The 22,838-nt window shown below is 42.5% G+C and overlaps 1 protein-coding gene and 2 long non-coding RNA genes across 5 annotated transcripts in view; 1 reads left to right on the top strand and 2 right to left on the bottom strand.

The window, feature by feature from the left end:
• Positions 1 to 332: 332 nt before the first annotated feature.
• On the top strand, positions 333 to 2,454 carry NLRC4 (NLR family CARD domain containing 4). Its single transcript, XM_083497096.1, is given in 6 exon segments — positions 333 to 1,613; positions 1,615 to 1,659; positions 1,661 to 1,729; positions 1,731 to 2,017; positions 2,020 to 2,252; positions 2,258 to 2,454. Coding segments are annotated over 6 exon segments (921 nt in total). The 5' UTR covers positions 333 to 1,452; the 3' UTR covers positions 2,384 to 2,454.
• Positions 2,455 to 8,536: 6,082 nt separating this feature from the next.
• LOC310704040 overlaps positions 8,537 to 22,838 on the bottom strand; it is a 57,757-nt gene continuing 43,455 nt past the window's right edge. For all 3 annotated transcript variants that reach the window (XR_014524509.1, XR_014524510.1, XR_014524511.1), the window contains 2 exons: positions 9,661 to 9,776; positions 8,537 to 8,823 (listed from right to left, as the gene is read on the bottom strand). This is a non-coding gene — a long non-coding RNA (uncharacterized lncRNA). The remainder of the gene's footprint in view (positions 8,824 to 9,660; positions 9,777 to 22,838) is intronic.
• Positions 16,361 to 18,693, bottom strand: LOC310704055. The gene is made up of 2 exons (XR_014524532.1): positions 18,564 to 18,693; positions 16,361 to 16,848 (listed from the first exon to the last, which is right to left on the bottom strand). It is a non-coding gene; the product is annotated as an uncharacterized lncRNA (long non-coding RNA).

Here is a 22,838-nt window from a genome sequence, read left to right as displayed (position 1 = left end):
GCCCTACCTAGCCCTACCTGGATATGCCTAGGAATGAGCCTGAGGTTTTGTTGGAAGCCGCCCGGAGTGGCTGGGGAAGCCCAGCCAGATGGGCGGGGTGTAAACAAATTATTATTATTATTATTATTATTATTATTATTATTATTATTATTATTTCTTCCTTCTGCATACAAAGCAGATATCCTGCCACTGAGGTACAACGGCAGGCTATGTTTTCTACCTTTGAGTATCCTAGATTCTCTTTCACAACTGGGCTGTATACATACTTCAGCCTTTGAAGCCTTGTACTTAGCAAAAACATCACATATGTGAAAAGGGAAAAAGGTGGGGGGGGGGACACCAGCCACACACAGTCACATAAGTGTGTCCACAATGGAGTAGCATGCAAATTTATATTGGTTTTTTTCCCCCTTTCCTAATGGATTTTCCACAAACGGGAAATCCAGTTTGATTGGGGTGGGGGGAGTGCATTCTGCCACTTAGATAAGGACAGACGTGAAAAACGTGCATACATGGGATGCATCCAATCCACTCCAAAATGATGTGTGTACACACATCCTCTCTTTGCTCCCAGCTGGGCGTTTATAGTGCGATTGGTGCTCATGCATGCAAGTTCTTTCCTGCATCTATACTATGCTGTTGGCATCAACACTCCCCAACTTAATCAGAATTTAGCCCTTTATGAGGGAAATAACTTGCTAACAACACGTTTGCAATTTAGGGTGCTGCTACAATCTGGAAGCTCTCCCCCACCCCCCACTACACAAACAACATGAGTTGTGCAAAGGTCTATTTCGGACTAAACCCTGTACACAGTGACTTGAGAATAAGCACATTTAATTCAGTGGGACTTAATTCTGAATAGGCACGCTTAGGATTGTATTGTATTTTATTTTATTCAAGTTGGCACCCTTGTTTGGAGCTGAGAGTCCAGCAACATGGTTAGTTTATATTCTTGCAATTTAGCTATCAAATAGCAAAGTTCATCACCATTGTATTAAGATGTTCCTGCAATTGTTTGTTTTCAGGTGCTGCTTGACAAATGTCTCAAGAACACCTTGATTGCTTGGTTCAGGATTTAGCTGACTTTTATAAGTATCCATTATTTTAAAATTTTCACCTACTGCGTGAATAAATTGACATCATTTTTTTATTTTACAACTACTTATACAGATACTTTGCTTTGGAGGCTAGGACAGCTGTCTTTAAATGCCCTTTTAGATGAACTAGAAGATGGCTCATTAGGGCTGCCATACATCCGTAATTTCCCGGACATAGCTGGGATTTGTCTGCCAAAAGTAGCGTCTGGGTGGAATTTTCTAAAATCAGTCAAAATGTCTGGCATATGGCAGCTCATCTCGGAAGTCTTGTTTTTTTGGTGAATTTTCTTTAAAAACCTCAGGGTTTTTTTTGGAGATTTTGCAAAACAAAAACTCAACAACTTTTTGAAATATGGCAACCTGTATAATAGAGGGAGAAGCTGGCAAAGGAAAAACAACTCTCCTCAAAAGGATTGCCTGGTTGTGGGCTAATGGAAACCAACCTTCAATGAGAAAATTCAAGCTTGTTTTCTTTATCAGTCTGAGCAGTACTCAGGCTGGACTGTATGAAACTGTGTGAGCAACCTCTTACAGAACAATATGAGATGGGCAAACAGGAGTTTTCTGTTTGATGGTTATGATGAATTCAAACCCCAGAGATTCACAGAAATAGAATCACTGATCAAAGACATTTGTAAATTCAGTCGTTGTTACTACAAAGACTGAGTCAATTAGAAGTTTGAGGCTTTTTGGGTCGCTGATTTATGAGACAGGTGATCTGGCTGAGGAAAGTGCAAAACAGCTAGTTAGAAATGTATTGAAAGGCCAGTTAGCAGAGGGCTTGTTGTCTCAACTGGATACAACAGATTCTTTTTTTTTCAGAAATCAGGTCAAGAACCATATGAAGACCCCTTTGTTTGTAGTTATTGCTTGTGCCATCCAAGTGGGGGAAACTACTTTAAATCCACAAAACAAAACATTCTCTTCTCTACAATACATGATTTGCTGGCGGGGGAAAACAAGCACAAGAGGAGAGGGATTTGTGAAGACCATTTTCGCCTAAGCATAAACCCCTGTGGAGATTTAGCACTAGAGGGAGTATTTGACCACAAATTTGATTTTCAGCCTGAGGATTTCTCCAGTGTGAAAGAGCAAGTCCTGCTAGCTATAGTCCTCATGAATAAATACACAGCTCAGAGACTAAAGCCGGTATCTGAATTTTTCATAAGTCTTTCCAGGAATACACTTGGAGACTTTCCAAGTTATTAACATCCAATTGGGATAAGGAGGTGGCCAGAGGGCATAAGGAGGTGGCCAGAGGGTTACCTTCTATGAATGAATAGCATCTCAGATATTATTACTACATACCACAGTTTACTTCTTTTTCTTTTTTCTGTATACTTATAGATTATAAACTGAAGCCACCAGAAAAATTATCAGGCACCTATCAGCCATTCATCAGCAAGACAGTCTTTTTGGATTGCCATCTTCCCATGATCTGTCATCAGAAATAGAATCCATGAAAAAGGAAGGAAATTATCAAGTGGAAGAAGTGCTAGTTGCAGTTCTTGGAAACTCATTTGTGGAGTGTGCCATTAGTAGAATAACAGGGCATTTGAAATGCACAAGGGACAGAAACATTTCCAGTATGACCTGTAAAAAAAAAAAGTGCAACAATAACCGAAACACTAAATAGCCTCATCCTTATTTTATTGTACAGTACATCATATTGTGTACTTGCATTATATGTTCAAATAATGAGAATTAGGTAGATTTGTATTTAAATGCAAACTGAATCAAATTGCTGTTCTATCCCAAATTATAACTGAGTGGTAGGGCATATGTTCTGCATGTAGAAGGTGCCAGGGTCAATTCTTGGCATATCCAGATAGGGCTGGCAAAGATTAGTGCCTGAAACTCTGCAGAGTTGCTGACAATCAGTGTCAACAGTAAGCTGAAGCGATAGCTCAGTTGGTTAGAGCGTGGTCCTCATAAAGTTGAGGTCACAGGTTCAGTTCCTGTATGGGACAACGGCATATTCCTGCATTGCAGGGGGTTGAACTACATGATCCTCAGGGTTCCTCCTAACTCTACAATTCTATGATTCTAGAATGCAGGTAGGCCATTGGTCAGACTGGGTGGAAAATAGCCTCCTAAAGATAACAAAAAACTCTTAGTATCTGCAGTTCCACATTAATGCGGACTGCCGTGTGATCTTTGGATGAAGGGCGATGTACCAATTTAATAAATAAAATAAATAATAAAAACAAATGTTTGTGCAAAGTTGTAGAAAAATATATTGGGGCCAGCTGTAAGACCAGCTGTAGTTATAGTACTCATTACTAGGCTGATAAAATGTGAGCAAGCGGAACCAGGCCAGCCCCAAACATTTTGCTGCTTGAGGCAGATTAGCAAATGGTGTCTCCCCCCCCCCCCCCATGTCAAGGTACATTGTACACAAAACCAGCCTGGTTATTTGAATATTTGAAGCAGAAGATCCCGCAAGGACCCCTTCTTTTCCTGGCTGTAAAAACAGAAAAGTAAATTAAATAACATAACAATTTGCTGCCCTTTCATGATACCCAAAATTTGCCGCCTGAGGTGCCTCCTTCTCTGCCTAATAGTAGAGCTGGTTTTGGATGGAGACAACTTCATGGATAAAGCTTTCTGTAATGCCTTTAAGGCAATTGTGCAATTGTGCATCTGTGACGTTGCACTCAGTGAAGTTCTCCAGGAACAAGTCATTTCAAAATTAGCTTCAGATAGCTTTCCGAGTTTTGTTTCATTTGGAGTCCCATCAGTTATAAAGTACTGGCTTTGCCTAGAGATAAGCAGCTTTAGGGTTCATTTTAGTTGGACTATTTCCCACAAGTGTAATAAAAGTGTTCTTAATGCTCCTTAGAGGCTTGTTAATAAGATTAGAAGAAGGATTGTAATATTTGTAGTAGATGACTATCCGATAAATGTCTAATCTCCTTTTTAGGAGAAAGAGGATTGTTAAAGAAACAGCCTTTTGGTATAAATTCCAAACAGTAGCAATTGTTAACTTTCAGCAGCTTATGAGCATTACCAGGCTGTTGCTAATTAAAATTCTTACACAGAAAAGTCATGTCACCCTGGCCTTGACCTGCCTCATATGATTGCAGCAGTTGCCCTGAATCAGTGGAGACTTGGAATGTGTTTATCACCTTCATCACTTAATTTATTGGGCGAGCAAATGGCACGCCGCCAGAACATTAATTGTCTTCACACTTTATAGCATGCAAATATAATCACTAGGTGACCTTGGACCAGTCACTGTCTCTCAGACTAACCTACCCCACAGGGTTGTTGTGGGGCTAAGATAGGGAGGGGCAGAGTCATGTATGCCACTTGGAAGAAATTTTACAATAAATAAAATGATATCAATGCCCTTTAACTCAGTGCTGGTTTTTGTTTAATAATAATAATAATAATAATAATAATAATAATAATAATAATAATAATAATAATAATAATTTTATTTGTATCCTGCCCTCCCTGGCCAAGGAGGTTTAGTTCCTGTGACCACTCATGGACCATCCATCACAATAATGACTATAATGACATGAACAAGAAAGAATGTTCAGGAATTCTAAAAACTAAAAATGAGTGATATGGCAAATACATTTAAATAATACAAAACTGATCTGAACTGTCAGTTTTTGTCTGTCCAAACCAGTGTAGATTGTAAATGTAAAAATGTAAAGTGAGACTAATATACTTAGGGGAGCAACACAAGGATGTGCACACCCTGTTGTGAGTGTGTGTGTGCAGGAAAATGTTTAGTGCTCTAGTGTCTTCCTCTAGTGTAGGCTAGTGGTTAACAGTGCAATCCTAATCATGTCTATTCAGAAGTGCTACTGAATTCAGAAAGGCCTACTCCCAGGTAAGTGGAGTTAGGATTGCAGCTTAAGTGTGTGAACTAGGAACCAGGAAACCCTTGCTTTAAATATCAAAGTTAGATTACTGCAACGCGTTATACGTGGGGCCACTTCTGAAGATGGTTGAAAAATTTCGGCTGGTGCAGAATTTGGCAGCCAGGTTGCTCACCAAAGCAAGACAGTTTGAGCATGTAACACCAATCTTGGCCCAACTGCACTGGCTGCTGATTAGCTTCCAGGCCCAATTAAAAGTACTGGTTTTGACCTATAGTCTTAAATGGCTCAGGACTGCAATGCTTCAAGGACTGCCCCTCTCCATATGAATCGACCCAGACCCTGCCCTCATTATCCATGGCCCTTCTTTAAGTGCCCTCCCCACAAGAGGTCCAGAGGGTGGCAACACAGCAATGGTCTTTTTCTGCAATGGCTCCCCATTTGTGCAATGCTCCCCACAGGGAGGCTTGTCTGGTGTCTTCATTACATATCTTTAGGCAACAGGTGAAAACATTTCTCCCCGGCCTTTGGCTAATTAAACAATCTATGGCCTTTTAAACTGAAGGAGGGTTATTGTTTTTGTTTATTACTATATTATGTATTTTTCTGTTTTTATATTGTAAACTGCTCTGTGATTATTGGCTGAAGGGCAGTATAGAAATTTACTTCTTATTTATTTTAGTATTATCGGTCCCAAATTATTATTTTCTGTGTGGATGTGGATGTGTCTTTGTAGTCAAACAAGCTGTTATATAGTAGCTCAGTCTTCCTCTTCATGGAACAACCCAGTTGGAATTATTGCAAGAATTACTCAGGGCTGCTTCAAAGTGTACGGGACAAACCTCCGGGGCACAGGCTATTGGACATACCAAGATACCTTGCCACTTTAAAAAAAGTTTACTATTTTAATTATGTCATTTGGTTTTAATTATAATGTGTTTTGTATTTGTTTGTTTTCCCTCCATCATTTTTCGTTGTAATTATACATGTGGTTCCCACCCCCTCCTATAAAGTCATTTTGGAAAATTATTTTTTAAAGTCCAGAATTTTATTCTGATTTCTGTTCCTAGCCACTGGGTGTCACTATTTCTCTATGACTATAATCCAGAGAAAAATCAGAAAGAAACAAAAAAAATTCAAGTAACCCAATAACGTCTTTGGAATTGAACTGTAACTCGTTTTATACCAGGCTAATAGATTTCAAGAGCAGATTGGGGCTTGTCCACATCTGAACATTAGTTGTTTAGTCATGTCCGACTCTTGGTGACCCCATGGACCAGAGCACGTCAGGAACTCCTGTCTTCCACTGCCTCCCGCAGTTTGGTCAAACTCATGCTGGTAGCTTCGAGAACACTGTCCAACCATCTCGTCCTCTGTCGTCCCCTTCTCCTTGTGCCCTCCATCTTTCCCAACATCAGGGTCTTTTCCAGGGAGTCTTCTCTTCTCATCAGGTGGCCAAAGTATTGGAGCCTCAGCTTCACGATCTGTCCTTCCAGTGAGCACTCAGGGCTGATTTCCTTAAGAATGGAGAGGTTTGATCTTCTTGCAGTCCATGGGACTCTCAAGAGTCTCCTCCAGCACCATGATTCAAAAGCATTAATTCTTCGGCGACCAACCTTCTTTATGGTCCAGCTCTCACTTCCATTATTAAACCCTTTGGATATCCCCAGGTATCTTAAATGGGAGACTCCACGCCCTCACCCCACTTGGCAGTCATCCATGAAGGAGATCTGAACATTATCAAGCTGTTAATCCACTCCCCCCCCCCATTCAGATTAGACAGTAGTAGTTCACACCAGCAGGTATTTGAATTTGCATATATAGAGCAACTTTGGTCTTTCCCATTCATACTAGTGGACAGTGTGCAAACTTGACTAAAATATGGGGGGGCTAAGTAAGCCCTGTCCCACATAATCACATGATGGGGTCACGAACACCATTTGAATAGCAAGCGGGAGGGTCCTCAAATATTTTATGGGGGGGGCAGAGGGACCCCAACCCCTAGGAGTTGACTCCTGTGCCAGTGGATGTTCTCTTTTGTCCCTGCCTTCTAATTTGTCAATTCTGTCATGTCAATAAAGTACCAAAGATAGCACACAGACATTGGGTTATTGGTTTTTTTATATATATAAAAAAATCCTGCCCAGAAAAGCAGTTAGGCAGTTGTAAATTCTCAACACACTTCAGATTACTGTTCAATATCTGTTGTATAAACTTCTGATGTGGTTTGCTTGTGCAGTTTTCTGGTTTTGTGCAAATCGGAGGGATCAAATGCGAGAGAGAAAATAAAACTACACTCCTCCATTCAGGAGCCTGGAGGAAACAGTTACAGGCACAGCCAGAATAACAGCATTGAGGAAGTAGTGTCCATGCAAAGGGGAATACAGTGGTGCCCCGCAAGACGAATGCCTCGCAAGACGAAAAACTGGCTAGACGAAAGGGTTTTTCAGTTTTGCGTTGCTTCGCTAGACGAATTTCCCTATGGGCTTGCTTCGCAAGATGAAAAAGTCTTACGCTTTTTTTTAAAGCCGCTTGAAGAGGCGCAGTTGCGACGGACCGTGCTTCGCAAGACGAAAAACATCGCAAGATGAAAAGACTCGCGGAACGAATTATTTTCGTCTTGCGAGGCACCACTGTAGCAGAAAGTGATGGTTGATCCACCTACCCAAAAACACAAACACAAATTGTCTGCAAGCCCAAATGCATGATTTAGAACACGGATCAGCAAACTTTTTCAGCAGGGGGCCAGTCCACTGTCCCTCAGACCTTGGGGGGGGGGCTATATTTTGAAGGAAAAAAAAATTCCTAGGCCCCACAAATAACCCAGAGATGCATTTTAAATAAAAGGACACATTCTACTCATGTAAAAACACGCTGATTCCCGGACCGTCCATGGGCTGGATTTAGAAGGTGATTGGGCCAGATCCGGCCCCTGGGCCTTAGTTTGCCTACCCATAATTTAGAACCTGGAGGAGTTTCTTTCTTCCACAGCTCCCTCAATGAGGGAATCTCCCTTCAGCTTTTCAGTGAGCCCTAGGCCAAAAGGACTTCGAGTCCTGGCAGGTTCCCAACTCTACCCACACACTACACCCCAGGATCACTCTGTTTTGGGTGCAAAGTGTCAATCTAGGCAGCCTTATCTAACACAGGGAAGAAAATATCTGTATCTGCTGAGAGGATAATGCAGCAACACTTTGCTCATCCATCTTCTGTGTGTCAGAGTACAAAATGCACGGTACCACTTTTCTGTTCTTATAGTATTATACTTCCCACATTTGCCATGACAGATGTGACATTTCTATTGACACACCGCATGTATTGCCTACATATCTCATGGCCTTCAGGCTATAGGACAAAGTGCCACCTCACGTGAAGAAAATCTTTCTGACATCTGTGGCAAGCAACTGTTTATTTCTAGTTGCCTGAGGATGTAAATCCAGCCTGGAATCATATAAAAGTGTTTTCTTAGCTTTTTGTGTGATGTTAAAAGCAACTGGGGAAAAAGAAGGCCACAACGACAGCTAAAGATCTAGCAGAAAAGCAAACACTTTTTAAAAGCTCCCCCCCACAACCGAATAGATTTCTAATTTTGTGGAGCTCTTGAGTACAATGAAACTTTATTTTCTGAATGACCAGAAATATGTTAAACATATTTGTTTACTTTGGAGTTCAGATAAACAGACTATTTGCATATATATTTGGGATTATCAGGCAAGCTGAAGGGTTGATGGAGGAAAGCTTCTTCTTTTCCCTTGTGCCTCCCCCCCCCCCCGGTTTGACCCATGAAAACTATTCATCCTCAGCAATGTATATATGATAGTGTCTGTCAAATAGATAATGGCTACATTATGATAGTAAGCCATAGCATGGGAACACTGGTTCTGGTCCTGCAAGAAAAAATGGATCTCTGATCCTTCAAGAAATAAAGTTCTGCGAGTGACTGGCCAGCAGATCAGCAAGTGAAATATCTGGTGTTCAACAAAACCTACATTGCTGGCATATTTTCAAATTCTTCCCGTAGAAGGGAATTTAGTAGCTATCCAAATCCCAGATTCGTCATTCGGGGAACAGGTTGGATGGGTCAGGGGTCATCCTGTGTCTCAACCAGAACAGTTCTGCCAGCCTCTGCTCACAAAATGACACCAACATTGCTTTGCTACAGTAGTGTTTCCTGTTCCATCCACTAAAAATTCAGACAGGCAGAATGTGGGCATCCTTGCTATGGTAGCCCTCATTATTCTATTGAATAATGCAATAAAGTACAATATATAATAAATAAAAGCCGCAACAAAAATAATTAAAAATCTTGTATCATCTAGCACAGCACATTACAAATTCTACAGCAGATAGAAAAATCTGCCAAGACCCTCAGAAGTTTAAAGTGGCCTATTGGGGGTGGAGATTGAGAACCACTGACATAGACACATGTAACTGTAGCCTGATGGGCTTTTTAAATGCAAGAAACCTCATTTGGGAACAAAGAGAGATCAGAAGTTGGGAAAGGGTCCGTTGACCCCCACCCCTTGCTATCATGGCCATTTGTATGTATTGCAGTTTGGCCTTATATAAACACAACACCACTGTATAAGGACAGAAGCTTTCACAGCTGGAGGAGACACAGCAACCTATTAATATGAGACATGACTCATTGAAGTCTCAGAAGGATAGCTAAAGGCTTGTTTAAATAATGCAGTCCTCACACGGAGGCACTGAAAAATATTTACCGCTGTTGGAACTTGAGAGAAAAACTTTGTGGTCACGAGTGGCATACTCTCCATTTCGGACTGCTCGCAGCAAGTGTTGTTCTTTTCACCTCAGTCAATGTCTACTGTTATGACACCTAAAATGTAAGAAAACATAATGAAATTCAGCTTGCATTTATGAAATGGCACACTTCATTCAGTAATAAATATTCAATATGTTTTGTACAGGTAAATGGCTTTGTATTTTACAGGTTACACTTGCAGAAAGAAATTGAAAATGTGGGTTCTTGTTGGTGCATGTACTGAACTGGAAATGAATATGTTGCTACCACCATCATCATTTAGTTATTGGCCAGCATTCCAGTTGTCTACCTGAGCATGTTTTTTTCAGCCTACTTTCTGTTGTGTATGTTCCATGATAAACCTCTAGAGAGCCTCTGCTATCGCTATGTAAATTTATTAGTTCAACAATACTGGCAGTTTATTTTTTGGGAGGATCACAGGGCACAATGTACTTGCTCAAGGCAGTGAATGTAGGCCAGTCTTCTGCCATATTGTCAAAAGGGTCCATATACTTGCTTTCTGACCCCACTTGTACAGTTTTAATCTTTGTGGAGTGGTTACTCTGTCACATCACATAGTAGTAGCTTTAAGTAACCATCGACTCTGCACTTAATGGCCTAAAGGGGTGGGAGGAGTTCTTTAGAGCAGGGGTTTCCAAAGTGCGGTCTGAAAGCTTCATTGAGGTGTCTTCATTCAGGGGGTCAGGATTGGCTGAGGGTGTAGCCAGATAAAACATTTGAAGCACAGCAGTGAGTACTAGGAAGATCCCTAGCCAGGCTGTAGGAGAGCCAAGGTAGCACAAGAGGAACTGGAGAGCAGAGAAGCACAAGTACTTGAGCCAGGCTATGGTAGAGCTCTTCTGAGGCCCAGGGTGGTAGCCTTGTTAGGACAAAGTTATAAGCTCAAACAAAAAGCAGCTGGTCCTTGGCAGTGGCCCCTGGCCAGCTTAACCCTTCGAGGCCCAGGGCAAATGTACCCGGCTGGCCCCCACCCCTGCATGGACCTGACTCGAGCTCCAGGCCACCGGAACTGTCTGCTACTCACTTCTGATAATATATAACATCAAAAGACTTATCTGGAAGTATTTATAGCCGGGCCATACCAGGGGTTGGGGATGATGTTATATTGGGACCCAGGAAAACAAACCTTCTTCCTCCACTTTGCAATTTCCTGGGACTTGCTGAAAGGCGCATGAGTACACAAGCCAGGAAAGTTGTAGCTGGGATTCCAGTTGGCCCTGAAAAGTGTATAAATGATATGCCCACTAAGTGAAGCTCCAACATGGTGGATTTAGGGGATCGCAACCTGGGTGTGGAGCCTTGGGGGCACCACAAGGGAAACCGCAACTATGTTGTAGAATGGAAGGTGAGAGGCAGGACCATCCATTTTTGCCATTGCACAGGGTGCTGTTGAAATTTGAGACCCCAGGGTCCACCACAATTTTGGCCATACTGTTTAAAGTGGCCCAAGTTATTCCATATTGGACTAAGCAAACAGAGATCCTCAGTAATATATATAGGTTGTTAAGAAGAAAAGCTGAGCTTACCCCTAAATATTGGCTCTCCAGGAGGTGTGATGAAATGACAGCAAATGGGTCAGTCTAATATTGCTCAGGGCTCTTGTTGACCATGCCATATAACTTAATGCCAGCAAGAAAACCCTGGCCAACACACCTTTTCTTTCTCATTTGCTTAGGCTGGTTTTGGGTTGTTACATATAATGCCTGTATTTTAGGATGCTGTATATTTAGTATTTTCCATGTTAACTAACCTAGCCTAAAATATTCCCAAAGAGGAACAATAATAATAAAGATGGACTCTAGGGTAATAAGGAAAACAATAATGCTTTAAATAACAGCATATGCAGTGGGTGCTGTCTTTGATGGGTTTCTTGCCCTGATGGCCTCTACTGTTCTCTTTTTAGCATTCTATCTCTGGGCTGGAACTGCAGAAGTCAACAGGATAAATGTGCTGCAAGAAATATATACTTTCATCCAGTGGTTCAAAGCCCCACATAAAAATGGTACAGCCTTATCTGTCCACAGTGAATTGTGGCAGGAGACAGCTTGGATCGAGTCTCAGCATGAGTCCTGGCTGTGCGTGCTGCTAAGTTTAGGGAGCATGAATAAAGGTATTTATTCCTAGGCAGAGAGAAAATACGAGACCAATTATTTTCTATGGAAACTGGAAAATAAACACCCAAACTGGCAGCAAAACATCTCCCTTCTGTTTAAGAAAAAGACCAAGTGAAAGGTTACTTTGTAATCTTCACTGCTAAAGTGTTTATTCAGTTAAATTCCATATTAGCTTTTTCTCGGACAAACAGCGCTTGATACAACTCTCTGTGAAGTCAAAGGAAAGAGTCCCTTTGACTTCAGTGGAAGCTGAGTCACATGGCCATAGGGACACATTCATCTGTGGGTCAGTCAGCCCTAGCCACAACTCATTTAAGTCAAACCAATGTTCTGCCTTTAAAGTCAGTAGAACTCAATTTGCCTAAAAGTAAAGGTTTGTGGATTGGCCTGCGTTTAAAACGAGGTGATGTGCTAGTGGTTTTTAGGGAATGCTATGTACCTCCTTCCCTGCAGGTGACTCCCCAACATAACTGATTACCATCTGAGTCTGAGCTAGCAGAAAAATATCCCCATAAGTTTCTTTTTCTAACCCTTTGCCATTAAATTTTCGTTTACAGTAATTTTGGTTTACCGAATTTTTGTCCAAATGGCAAAAAGAAAAAGATACTGTATTAAAATCGTAAAATTTCTCATCTGTAGGCATACATGAAATCGTCTAATATTCAAAGGGAGGGGATTTCAAAGAGTAGGTACCACAACCCTAAAGGCCAAATTCCTACATTGTGTGGAACAAACCTCCTGATAAGATGATACCTGCTGGATGCTCTCACCTGCAGACCAAAGGGCTCAATTTGGTATGTTAGGGTTGAGAGGATCCTTCAGGTATATTTCAGTACATTAGTATATATGATTATAACGCCAACTTTCTAAACATTAGTATTTTAAATAATGAAGTAAACACTAAAGAAAATAATAAGGTCCATTTTATACGAGCTATGAGCTGCGGAGACAGTTGAGCTTGCACTGGTGGCTAGAACAAAGGACACTTGATGCTAAGGTATAGACGCTACAAAACAAATGGCGAAACAGACTGCAGGAGCTGGCAAATGCTGCCCACCCAAAGCTGTTTTCCCTATTATTCTCTCTCTCTCCCCCCCCCCCCCGCTTAATTGCACTCATGTCTTTGCCACTGTCTTTTTCAGTGAGATGACAGGGATTTGCAAATCGCTTCCTCCTTTCCACTGAATTCAGAGTATAAGTATTTAATTTTCTAACCGGTGTTTTGATGCCTTGAGCTCCTTTCTTTCTGTAACAGAAAACACATTCTGAAATGTGTATTTACTACGAGTTCACAGGGTAGAAAGTGTTGCTGGTGAAGTAATCTGTTTGTCTAGGGTAGTGTGGTGTATCAGTCAAGTGTCCTTTGGCCCAGCCACCAGTACGAGCTCTGCTGTCTGTGGCTCTCAGCACCTGTCAAAAGGCTGTTGCTAGAGCAACTGGATTCTCTCACGAGACAGACTTTTGGTTGCGAGGCAACTGGCCGTTAAAGTTTATCTGCAGCGGCTATTTTTCATGAGGCTAACAAGTAACTTCTTATTGGGGTCTTCACATTATGAAGCATAGCCAAACATCATCAAGAGCGCCCTAATGAGATTGTCAGTGAGGTAACAGAGAATCAGCCTCACCAGCCAGGCCACTGCAGTGTTCAGTGACTCTACTTTTGTGTTCCTTCCTCTGGGAAGCTAAGCTGAGCTCTGGACAGGAAACTAAGGCCTCCTGCTAATGCTTATTTTCTTTTATTGCCCCTGTGCTAAGTACACCATGGAGTCTGCAGACTGACTCCACAGGATACAGGCTGGGGTTTGCGATGGTCTCCTATGCAGTCACTCTTTTAAGATCACATTAATATACGTTTAAAACAATATTCCTGACCACAGTACTCGGGTGCAGTTGTACAACACAGAAAATAGCAAAACCATTCAAACAGCTCATTATAAAGGAAAAGCCCACTGGACAAAGGAGGACTCAAGGGCATGATCTACTTTAGCCAAAGCATTGCTATAAATGCATATTTTGGAACTGGCACTTTTTACAGTGCCACATAATATTCATTCCATACTTGCAAGTGATCTTTCAGTGTGATATCACCTTAACTTTGGAATTCCCTGCGCATTGATATTAGGCGGGCGCCTTTGCTGGATGGTTTTTGGCACCTGCTAAAAGTTTTTGTTTTGTTTAATCTAGTCTACCCAGACATGTATATTTGACATGCATTTTAATATGTCATCTTACAGTGTATGATAGGGACGCGGGTGGCGCTGTGGGTTAAATCAAAGAGCCTAGGACTTGCCAATCAGAAGGTCGGTGGTTTGAATCCCCACAACGGGGTGAGCTCCCATTGCTCGGTCCCTGCTCCTGCCAACCTAGCAGTTCAAAAGCACGTCAAAGTGCAAGTAGATAAATAGGTACCGCTCCAGCGGGAAGGTAAACGACGTTTCCATGTGCTGCTCTGGTTCGCCAGAAGCGGCTTAGTCATGCTGGCCACATGACTTGGAAGCTGTACACCGGCTCCCTCGGCCAATAAAGCGAGATGAGCGATGCAACCCCAGAGTCGGCCACGACTGGACCTAATGGTCAGGGGTCCCTTTACCTTTTTACAGTGTATATTTTTGAAATTACTGATTTATTTTGAATTTTTTTAGGCTAAATTGTTTTAAATATCTGGTTTTATTGATAATTTCATTTCATTTTTAAATAATATATGTAAAGCGCTTAGATGTTTTTGTAATTAAGCGGTATCTAAATCCTGTTAAATAAATAAAAGTGGAGCATTTACCCCTCTTCAAACAGGTACTATTTTAAGCAGGAGAACATTGGCACGCCATGGCCTGCTGTGCTGGTCTAGGCTCTCATAGGATAAGGGCATTATTTCATTTTTTGACTCCATGAATGTATATGTAAGCAGAGTGTGCACATATCAGCAGGATGACTGGAAAATGAGCTAATAAATAATTCAGCTTGCCATCAGTTGTATAGTATAGGCTATATTTAGGAAGAATATAAATTTTGAATAAACTAATTGAAGGATTTCTGCTCACACACAGTGCAATCCATAATCTATTTACCTTGGAATGTTACCATTAAGTCACTGGACTGCTCTGGAGTAAGTGGGTTGTGGACTACACATCTTATTCATTACCGTACAATGTCTTATTCATTTTACCAAAGGCTTTATCCGGATGTCTATTCATTCAGTCTTTTTTTTTAACTTGGGGTTGTGTCTAGCATGAAATTTATTAAGCAAGGGTCAGCTGTTTCTCAAAGGAAGTATGAAGGCAGAGAGAGAGAGATAAATACATGAGCTGCAGTGCAGCATATGCGTAGAGCTGAAGTAGCAGTTGGCCATTTATGCAGAACATTTTTCTTTCCTGAGACCACATGAGACAAGGAAGATGCTTTTTGTTATGAGACGCTTCCGTGTCTTTGCAAGTAAAAACTGGACTGCTCAGTACAAGAGACAGAAGTTAGGGCATTTCTGTGGTGATCATAGTGTTTCTTTCAGATGATTGGCATGCTGGCATTCCTAAACCTGTAATCCAAACGTCAACCCTGCTAATCCCCATGCTGACCGTTGCTAGCAGAATTAACATGGATGCATGTATACAGGGAACAGGCATTGAACAAGCCCACCATTGGCAGATCCAAACCATTCTAATACAGATACGTTTTATATGATATAGGTAAAGGTAAAGGGACCCCTGACTATTAGGTCCAGTCGTGGCCGACTCTGGGGTTGCGGCACTCATCTCGCTTTATTGGCCGAGGGAGCTGGCGTACAGCTCCAGTCATGTGGCCAGCATGACTAAGCCACTTCTGGCGAATCAGAGCAGCACACGGAAACGCCGTTTACCTTCCCGCCGGAGCGATAGCTATTTATCTACTTGCACTCTGACATGCTTTCGAACTGCTAGGTGGGCAGGAGCAGGGACCGAGCAACGGGAGCTCACCCCGTCGCGGGGATTCGAACCGCTGACCTTCTGATCGGCAAGTCATAGGCTCTGTGGTTTAACCCACAGCGTCACTTCCTTTTTAATTACTGGGTCTTGAACTAAAGTTGCTGGAGGAAATTATATCTGGAAAAACCCTTGCCTGCGAGAAAAACTTGTGGGGGAGGTTTTAATTTCTGGTTTCCTTACCTTTCAAAATTAGTTTTTATTAGTTTTTATTTTTTAACCGAGCTATTTCACTATTTTAAAAACGGGTGGAATTCTACATAGCGCTAATGAGATTGTTCCATTACTGCAAGCATTTCTTCTTGCCCAATGAAACGATCTCCCCTCTACCCCCTCCACGCTACTCTAGGGAATCTGCCAACCTTTCAGGATGGCAGGGGAGCCCTGTTGTATTCGTGAAGAGTCCTTGGGCTGGTTTCCTCTAGCAGGATGGGGTAGTTGAATCTGGCCCAGTATAAGGAAAACAGTAATTCTGTCCTACGGAGAGAAACTGGGCTTCTTACAGTACAGTTATTTGGCTATTCATCATGAATCCCCAGCCTAGATAAGCAGGAAGCAATAAAGCAGGCTGGACCTGCAAACAGGAGATGTTTTATTAAAGGCATAGGAGCCCTCAAAGTCTTCAACAGGGCACTGTTAGTACAACCTTGGGAGATCAGTGCTGCAATTACATTTTGTTTTGGGGGGAAAACACACACCAATATTTTATTGGGGTGGGGGGCTGAAGGTACCTCGGCCCCTAGAAGTTGGCTCCTGTGATGGGAGCATAACATATAAAATATTGTACTATAACCATTTGATCACATGAGTTTCCAGACTGGAGCTTTACATCACAAAAAGGTCATTTGGATCCAATATTTCCTTGAGCATGGTTGACACATTAGCTTCCATGCATTCCACCCCAAGCCAAGCCTAGATATTCCTCACTATTCTACTGCATGGTATCCACGTCAGTGAGAAGAGATTGATGGAATGTATACAGGATAGTTATGGGTCCTTCCTCTCATCCACTCTTCTCTCATCGTTCCGTACCTTTTTCTGTCCTGGGTATTTTTGTACCTGAATGCATAGACACAAATATAATCCCAGTAAGTATGTAGGAGTTCAACTGCAAATCAGTGGCGTAGAGTGGGGGGTGCCAGGGGTGCCAGCCGCACCGGGCGCAACATTTGGGGGGGCGCGTTTGGCCGGCCCTCCTTGAGGAAGCAGGAACCCCACTGTCCAGGCGGAGAGACCTCCTCCTGCCGCCAGCCTTCGGAAGGCTGCTCCGAAGCCTGGCGGTGGGGCAGAGAGCAGTGGCGTAGTGTGGGGGGTGCAGGGGGTGCACGCCGCCTGCCATGCCGCCCTGGCTGCTTCAACCGCGTCCGACAGCCGGCTCGAGGCTCCTTCCGGCCGGGTCTCCCGACGGGGCGCTGCGGGCGGAGGCTCCGGCACCAAGCGCCACGCCGCCCAGGCTCGGGTCGCTGTCTGGACGCGCGCAGCCCGCCAAACGCACCATCGGCGGCGCTCTAGTGCCTGCGCGCCAAGACCGCCCACCCGCCCCGACACCCAGTAAATGTTAATCACATAGCCATGCATTCCCCCCACACACTAAAAAACCCTCAGAAATAATGAAATACCAAAATAATGATAAAGAGGTTTTGTGCAACATATCTATCTATCTATCTATCTATCTATCTATCTATCTATCTATCTATCATCTACCTACCTACCTGCCTATCTCCAGTGTAGGACTGCAACAATAGTATCCAGAGTAAAACCACATAATTTACTCTATGAAGACCTTGAGAGAATAACTCCTTTGAACAGGGTACGCCTTTGGTCTGTGGCAGCTGTGAAAATACAGTGGTACCTTGGGTTAAGAACTTAATTCGTTCTGGAGGTCCGTTCTTAAGTTGAGCTACCACTTTAGCTAATGGGGCCTCCCGCCACCGCCGCATGATTTCTGTTCTCATCCTGAAGCAAAGTTCTTAACCCGAGGTACTATTTCTGGGTTAGTGGAGTCTGTAACCTGAAGTGTCTGTAACCTGAGGTACCACTGTAGGTGCCTTTTGTTTGGTAGGCAGGTGAGGAGCAAAGAGAAGTAGGGGCATGGTGATAGCGACCACCCACTAACCCATCACCACACGTGACAAATTGCCGACACTAAAAAATGTGCTAAGGAGGCTTCACATCAGCAATGACTGCAGTTTATCCACAGCTGCACACAAGAACACATCCACAAGAACACACATATCAAAATTACAAGAGATAAAATGCAAGAACATCAGAAGAGCCCCAACAGATCTTATCACACTTTGTATCAAATTGCTCCACTGGCCGGATGTGGCTTGCGGACTGCCAGTTGACCATTTTTGATATAAATGATTCATGTTTCTGCTTACTTCTGCATCATGTGCCACTCAATGCTGCAGTATTTTTAGCTTTCTCAAGCTAAGCAGATCAATATGTGGATGAGAATCTTTCAAAGGAAATCTAATGAGTAACAGCTAAGTTTGTAACTGGCTATACAAAAGGTCACCTTGTCATCTGGATTAGTAGGAGCTGCAGGAAGGCAAGTGGAGACCTGCAACAAAATGTTCCAGTCCCTCCTCAGACCTCAACAGGTCTGCTCTTGTTCAGGTCTCCAGCCAGCCTGGAGCAGGACCCTTGGGGTGTTGTTTAGAGTTCAGGAGAAGGGGGGAATTTCAGGAGGAGGAAAGGAGGGGGGAGAATGACAACTAAATGTGTAAAACCAATGAAAAAGCAGAAGATGAGCTTAGAGAAACCATTACTTCAGAAAAGAAAAATACATGTGGAGAACTTATTATTCAGCTTTGTGATATTGAGCCTTCCTCGTGCTTCCGTTATATTTTCAGCAAACAGGAGGGCCAAACATTTTCTTCAAGAGGAAAGCTGAAAAAACAATACACAATCAGCAGCATCTTCAGCCATGGGATGCATATGGAGGCCCTCTGTTTTTCTCCTGGCTACTTAGTCCTTGTATAAATTTTCTAGAGGAGGAAATACCAAAGAATTCCTTTAGTATAAAATTATTGCAATTTGGATTTATTATTCATCTCCATTTCATCATGCCAGAAATGGTATACCTCATGCCAGAAATGGTATACATTTTACATGAACATTTTATTAATATAGTAGTGGGCTGAGCACAATGATAAAGCAAGGTCATAAACGTAGCTGCAGAGAGGGCAGAATGCCAGCAGATAACATGAGCAGCTTGTATGGCTGTAGGACTTTAAGGTCAGCTCCCACATGGGCAAACATTAATGCTGTCACTACATGGATCCACTCCAGGAATTCACAAAAGTCACTCTCTTACATGCTGGCTTTTATCCAGCAGCTGAGCAGCACAACTGCAGCCAGGATATTCCCGTTCTTGGCTAAGGAATGGCTTGCTGTTCTCACTGACACTGAGATCTTGGTTGTATGCTTAGTTTTCAAGACCGGGTCATCATCTGCAGCAACCTTCCTTCTGTTTAACATCCATGTGAATGCTTGCTGATACTAGTAGGATATATCCACACATTGTAGAAATGACTTATTAGTGTGTAAAATGCTGCCTGCCTCAAATACCTTTTATCACAAATTGGAATCTGGCATCAATTTTACCTGGTCTGGATAGCTAATTCGTTTCTGAGAAACAGTTCCTTCTGCTTGTTAAATGAATATCCTTATTTTCATGCCACCAACATACTGTTCAAAAATAGGTTGGAGCAGTGAATGGTTGCACTCTACATCTTGGCCCTTAGTGTTTTGTGGAAAGAGACATTGTCATTTTCAACTCTCCCAAGCCCAGATATCCAATCGCCTTTCTATATAAAAACAGCAATATATATATATTTGGAGTTAACTATAAACCTTGAAAGAGCCACGCAACCAGTAGTTCAAGCCCCTAGCATACTTCAAGAACATCTTCATAGGGTAGGCAGAGGGAACAGGAGACTGCTGCAGGCGAAAGGGTGGGAGAAGATGAAGTCACTTTCCTGATATGTTGTTGTGATACAGATGCAGATATTCCAAAGCTGAAGGGAATGAAAGGGGGGTGTTTGTTTGGTTTTTTTGTAAAAAAAAAAAAACCACACTAGAGAAAGTTCACAAAAGAGCAGGCCAGTGTCATGAGAGACGGAGCAGGATTATGGGTTTCCCCAGGGTTTAAAAGGAAAACTCTATAATTTGCATTTTCACTGGACTAGGGAGTGTTCACACAGCAAAATACGGAAAGCTTACATTTCTTTTCATTTCTTCAGAAAGTGAAGGAATCCCACTGTTTCAATTTCCTTCAGAATAACTTCACAAAATTATGAGCCAGTCCTATAAACCATTTATATATAGTGGTACCTCGGGTTAAGTACATAATTTGTTCCGGAGGTCCGTACTTAACCTGAAACTGTTCTTAACCTGAAGCACCACTTTAGCTAATGGGGCCTCCTGCCGCCACCGCACGATTTCTGTTCTCATCCTGAAGCAAAGTTCTTAACCCGAGGTAATATTTCTGGGTTAGCGGAGTCTGTAACCTGAAGCATCTGTAACATGAAGCGTATGTAACCCGAGGTACCACTGTACTGGTTTTTAAGGAGGATATACTGCCCCTGCACCAGTGGAGCGGCTGCTATATCCTACACCCACCCAGCCTAGGAGGGGAGCGGAGAGCACACAACCCATTAAAAAAGCAAGCAAACAAAAAGAACAATAAAGGTAGACACTACCAGAGCGTTCCAGTGTTAGCCCAAGTGCCAGAGATGGTCTGGCACTGCCACCTACATATACAGCCCACACATGGAGGGAGTCAATGAACTCACGACACCAAGAACTACTCTGCATCACAATATGCACAACATTCAAAACATCCATTTAAAGCTTTCAGCTCCCAAGGCCCGCTTTCTCTTTCTGGTGCACCATGGCAAACTTCTCCATTTCACCCACTGTAATTTCATACTTGGATCTGAAACAAGGAACCACTTGGCCATAAATGCCTCACTGTTGAACCTACTTATTACCTTTCATTCCCAAAGGTGTTTTCTGTCTTTAAAATTACTCAGGCAGACAGGGATGTGGACAAAATCATGGCTGGGCCAGCCCCTCTCACAGCAGGTCATCATGCTCTATTTGCTTGTATTACTGATTATATTCTGGATGACATTTTATTTTAAAATATATATGTGCTAGCAGTGTGATACTTTAATTGAAATACAAAAGGACAAAGGCCTTCTCTGTGAAATCTTATAAATTGATTTTCTTGGACACATCTAAGCACTTGGCATTAAGCTAAGGTAAGGACCTTTTACTTGCATGTTTGGGCTATATTTAACACCCAGCTTATGATTTACACCCAGCCAATCTTTATTCTGCAACAGTATTTCCAAAACAAAACCAAGGGACGCTATCTTGATGTCACTAGTAAAGCAAAGCTGTCTTGTTAAACTTTTGAAATATGCATACATTTGCTTGCTCCCAAAAAAAGTAATTCAGAATATAGATAACTTTTTGTATTGGGCCTTTTTAAAGTTAAAACTCTGCCAGACAGGAGTTTTCCCAGAAAGGATCTTTCTTGATAAAGCTGTGTACCCGTGCAGAATGCTTACCTGAGAGCAGGCTGCCAGAAGCATTGCTGGTCCAAGACATTTAGGGGCCTGAGGCCAGTGTCAGATCCTAATGCATATGCGTTTGCACTGACATTTTTTTTAAAAAAAGCTAATGATTTTATTGTCTGCTGCTGGAGTTTATTATGTTGCATTTGTGAGTGTGCGTACTTCGTTTAATGTTGTATCTTAATTTTTTATTGTCTTTGTAAGCTGCCTGGATAACTTTTTTTTTTTAGTTGGTATTATAAGCACCATTAATATATAAATAAAATAAACCCCTAACATCTCACTCAAAAGATGAAACAGGGACAGAATGGGAACAGAGACAAATCCCTAAATACTGAACAACTGGAGCATTTGTCAGTGGCACATTATGCAACACATTGTGCAACATGCGCTGTGAGGACCAGCATCAAGACTATGATTGGGCATTAGCCAAGGCCTCACACCCCAAAGGGAGTTCACTGCCAAGAGCTTTTTGAAGCTGCTGCTTACCTTCATCATTGCAACTGTTTGGTTGTTCTCTGCCTTTTGCTATGGCCCAGACAGTAGCAGAAACGAGAAGGAGAAGTGGCAGTGCCAAGGCTGCTTGCTCATTAGCTCTCTGCCTGGCAAGCGATGCAGTGATGAAGAGAAGGAGGAGCTTTTCATAATTCCAATGAGGAGGTCATGGAAGATGTCTTGTCCAAGGTCCCTCCCAAACCTGAATTTGTCACTGCACTATTTTTGCATTGCATTGCATTTCCTCCGGCTGCGCAGATGACATACTGAGGCATCTTTAAACACCTGCACTGACCCTGGCTCAACCAGGGTATGCTGCTAAACTTTGGCATGCACATTTACAGTCACTCCACAGCAAGTCAAGGGACAGTGTTCTCAACTTTTTCTAGCAGGGGTCCATTAGCAGTTGGGTGGAAAGCAGAAACTGTACACTGTAAGCTTAATCTCCTTGATTTCTGCTTCCCTGCAGATGCAAGAAGCCAGACAAAAGAAAGTTGCTGATCCTACAGCTGGCCCATGCCATAGACATTAAAAAACTCCAAGCAAAAAGTTACTAAATCAACTAGTTGTGAAAGAGCCAAACCACACATATACCACAGAGTGTATTTAGCTCATCTGAAAGATTGCCAGAACCACACCCAGACTTGCCTCTCTCTCTAAAAGTTTCATAGCACTTAGTTGGTATGTGGCTACAATTCTTCCTATCTCACTGCTCCACTTGCCCTATGGGGCATCCCTCCTTTTCTGCCCCCTACATAGCTATCAGGATCCAGCTTTGTTCCACAATGTGAAAGGAGAGTAGGCAGTGGGTCTACAAAGCAGAATGTGCAGTTGTTGCACACACTCTAAGGCGCTGTTGAAGAAGCAGCCTGTGTCTCCAGATGAGGCTCAATTTTACAGTTGACTTAACCTATATTCCAGTCACTAGCATGTTTAAATGAAATATTCAAATGTCCTATTTGT

Source organism: Podarcis liolepis (genome assembly GCF_965112155.1).
Source record: "Podarcis liolepis genome assembly, chromosome: 3".
Taxonomy (NCBI): Eukaryota; Metazoa; Chordata; class Lepidosauria; order Squamata; family Lacertidae; genus Podarcis; species Podarcis liolepis.
The sequence above is the reverse complement of the archived record's forward strand: the minus strand, read 5'-3'. Positions and strand labels throughout refer to the sequence as shown.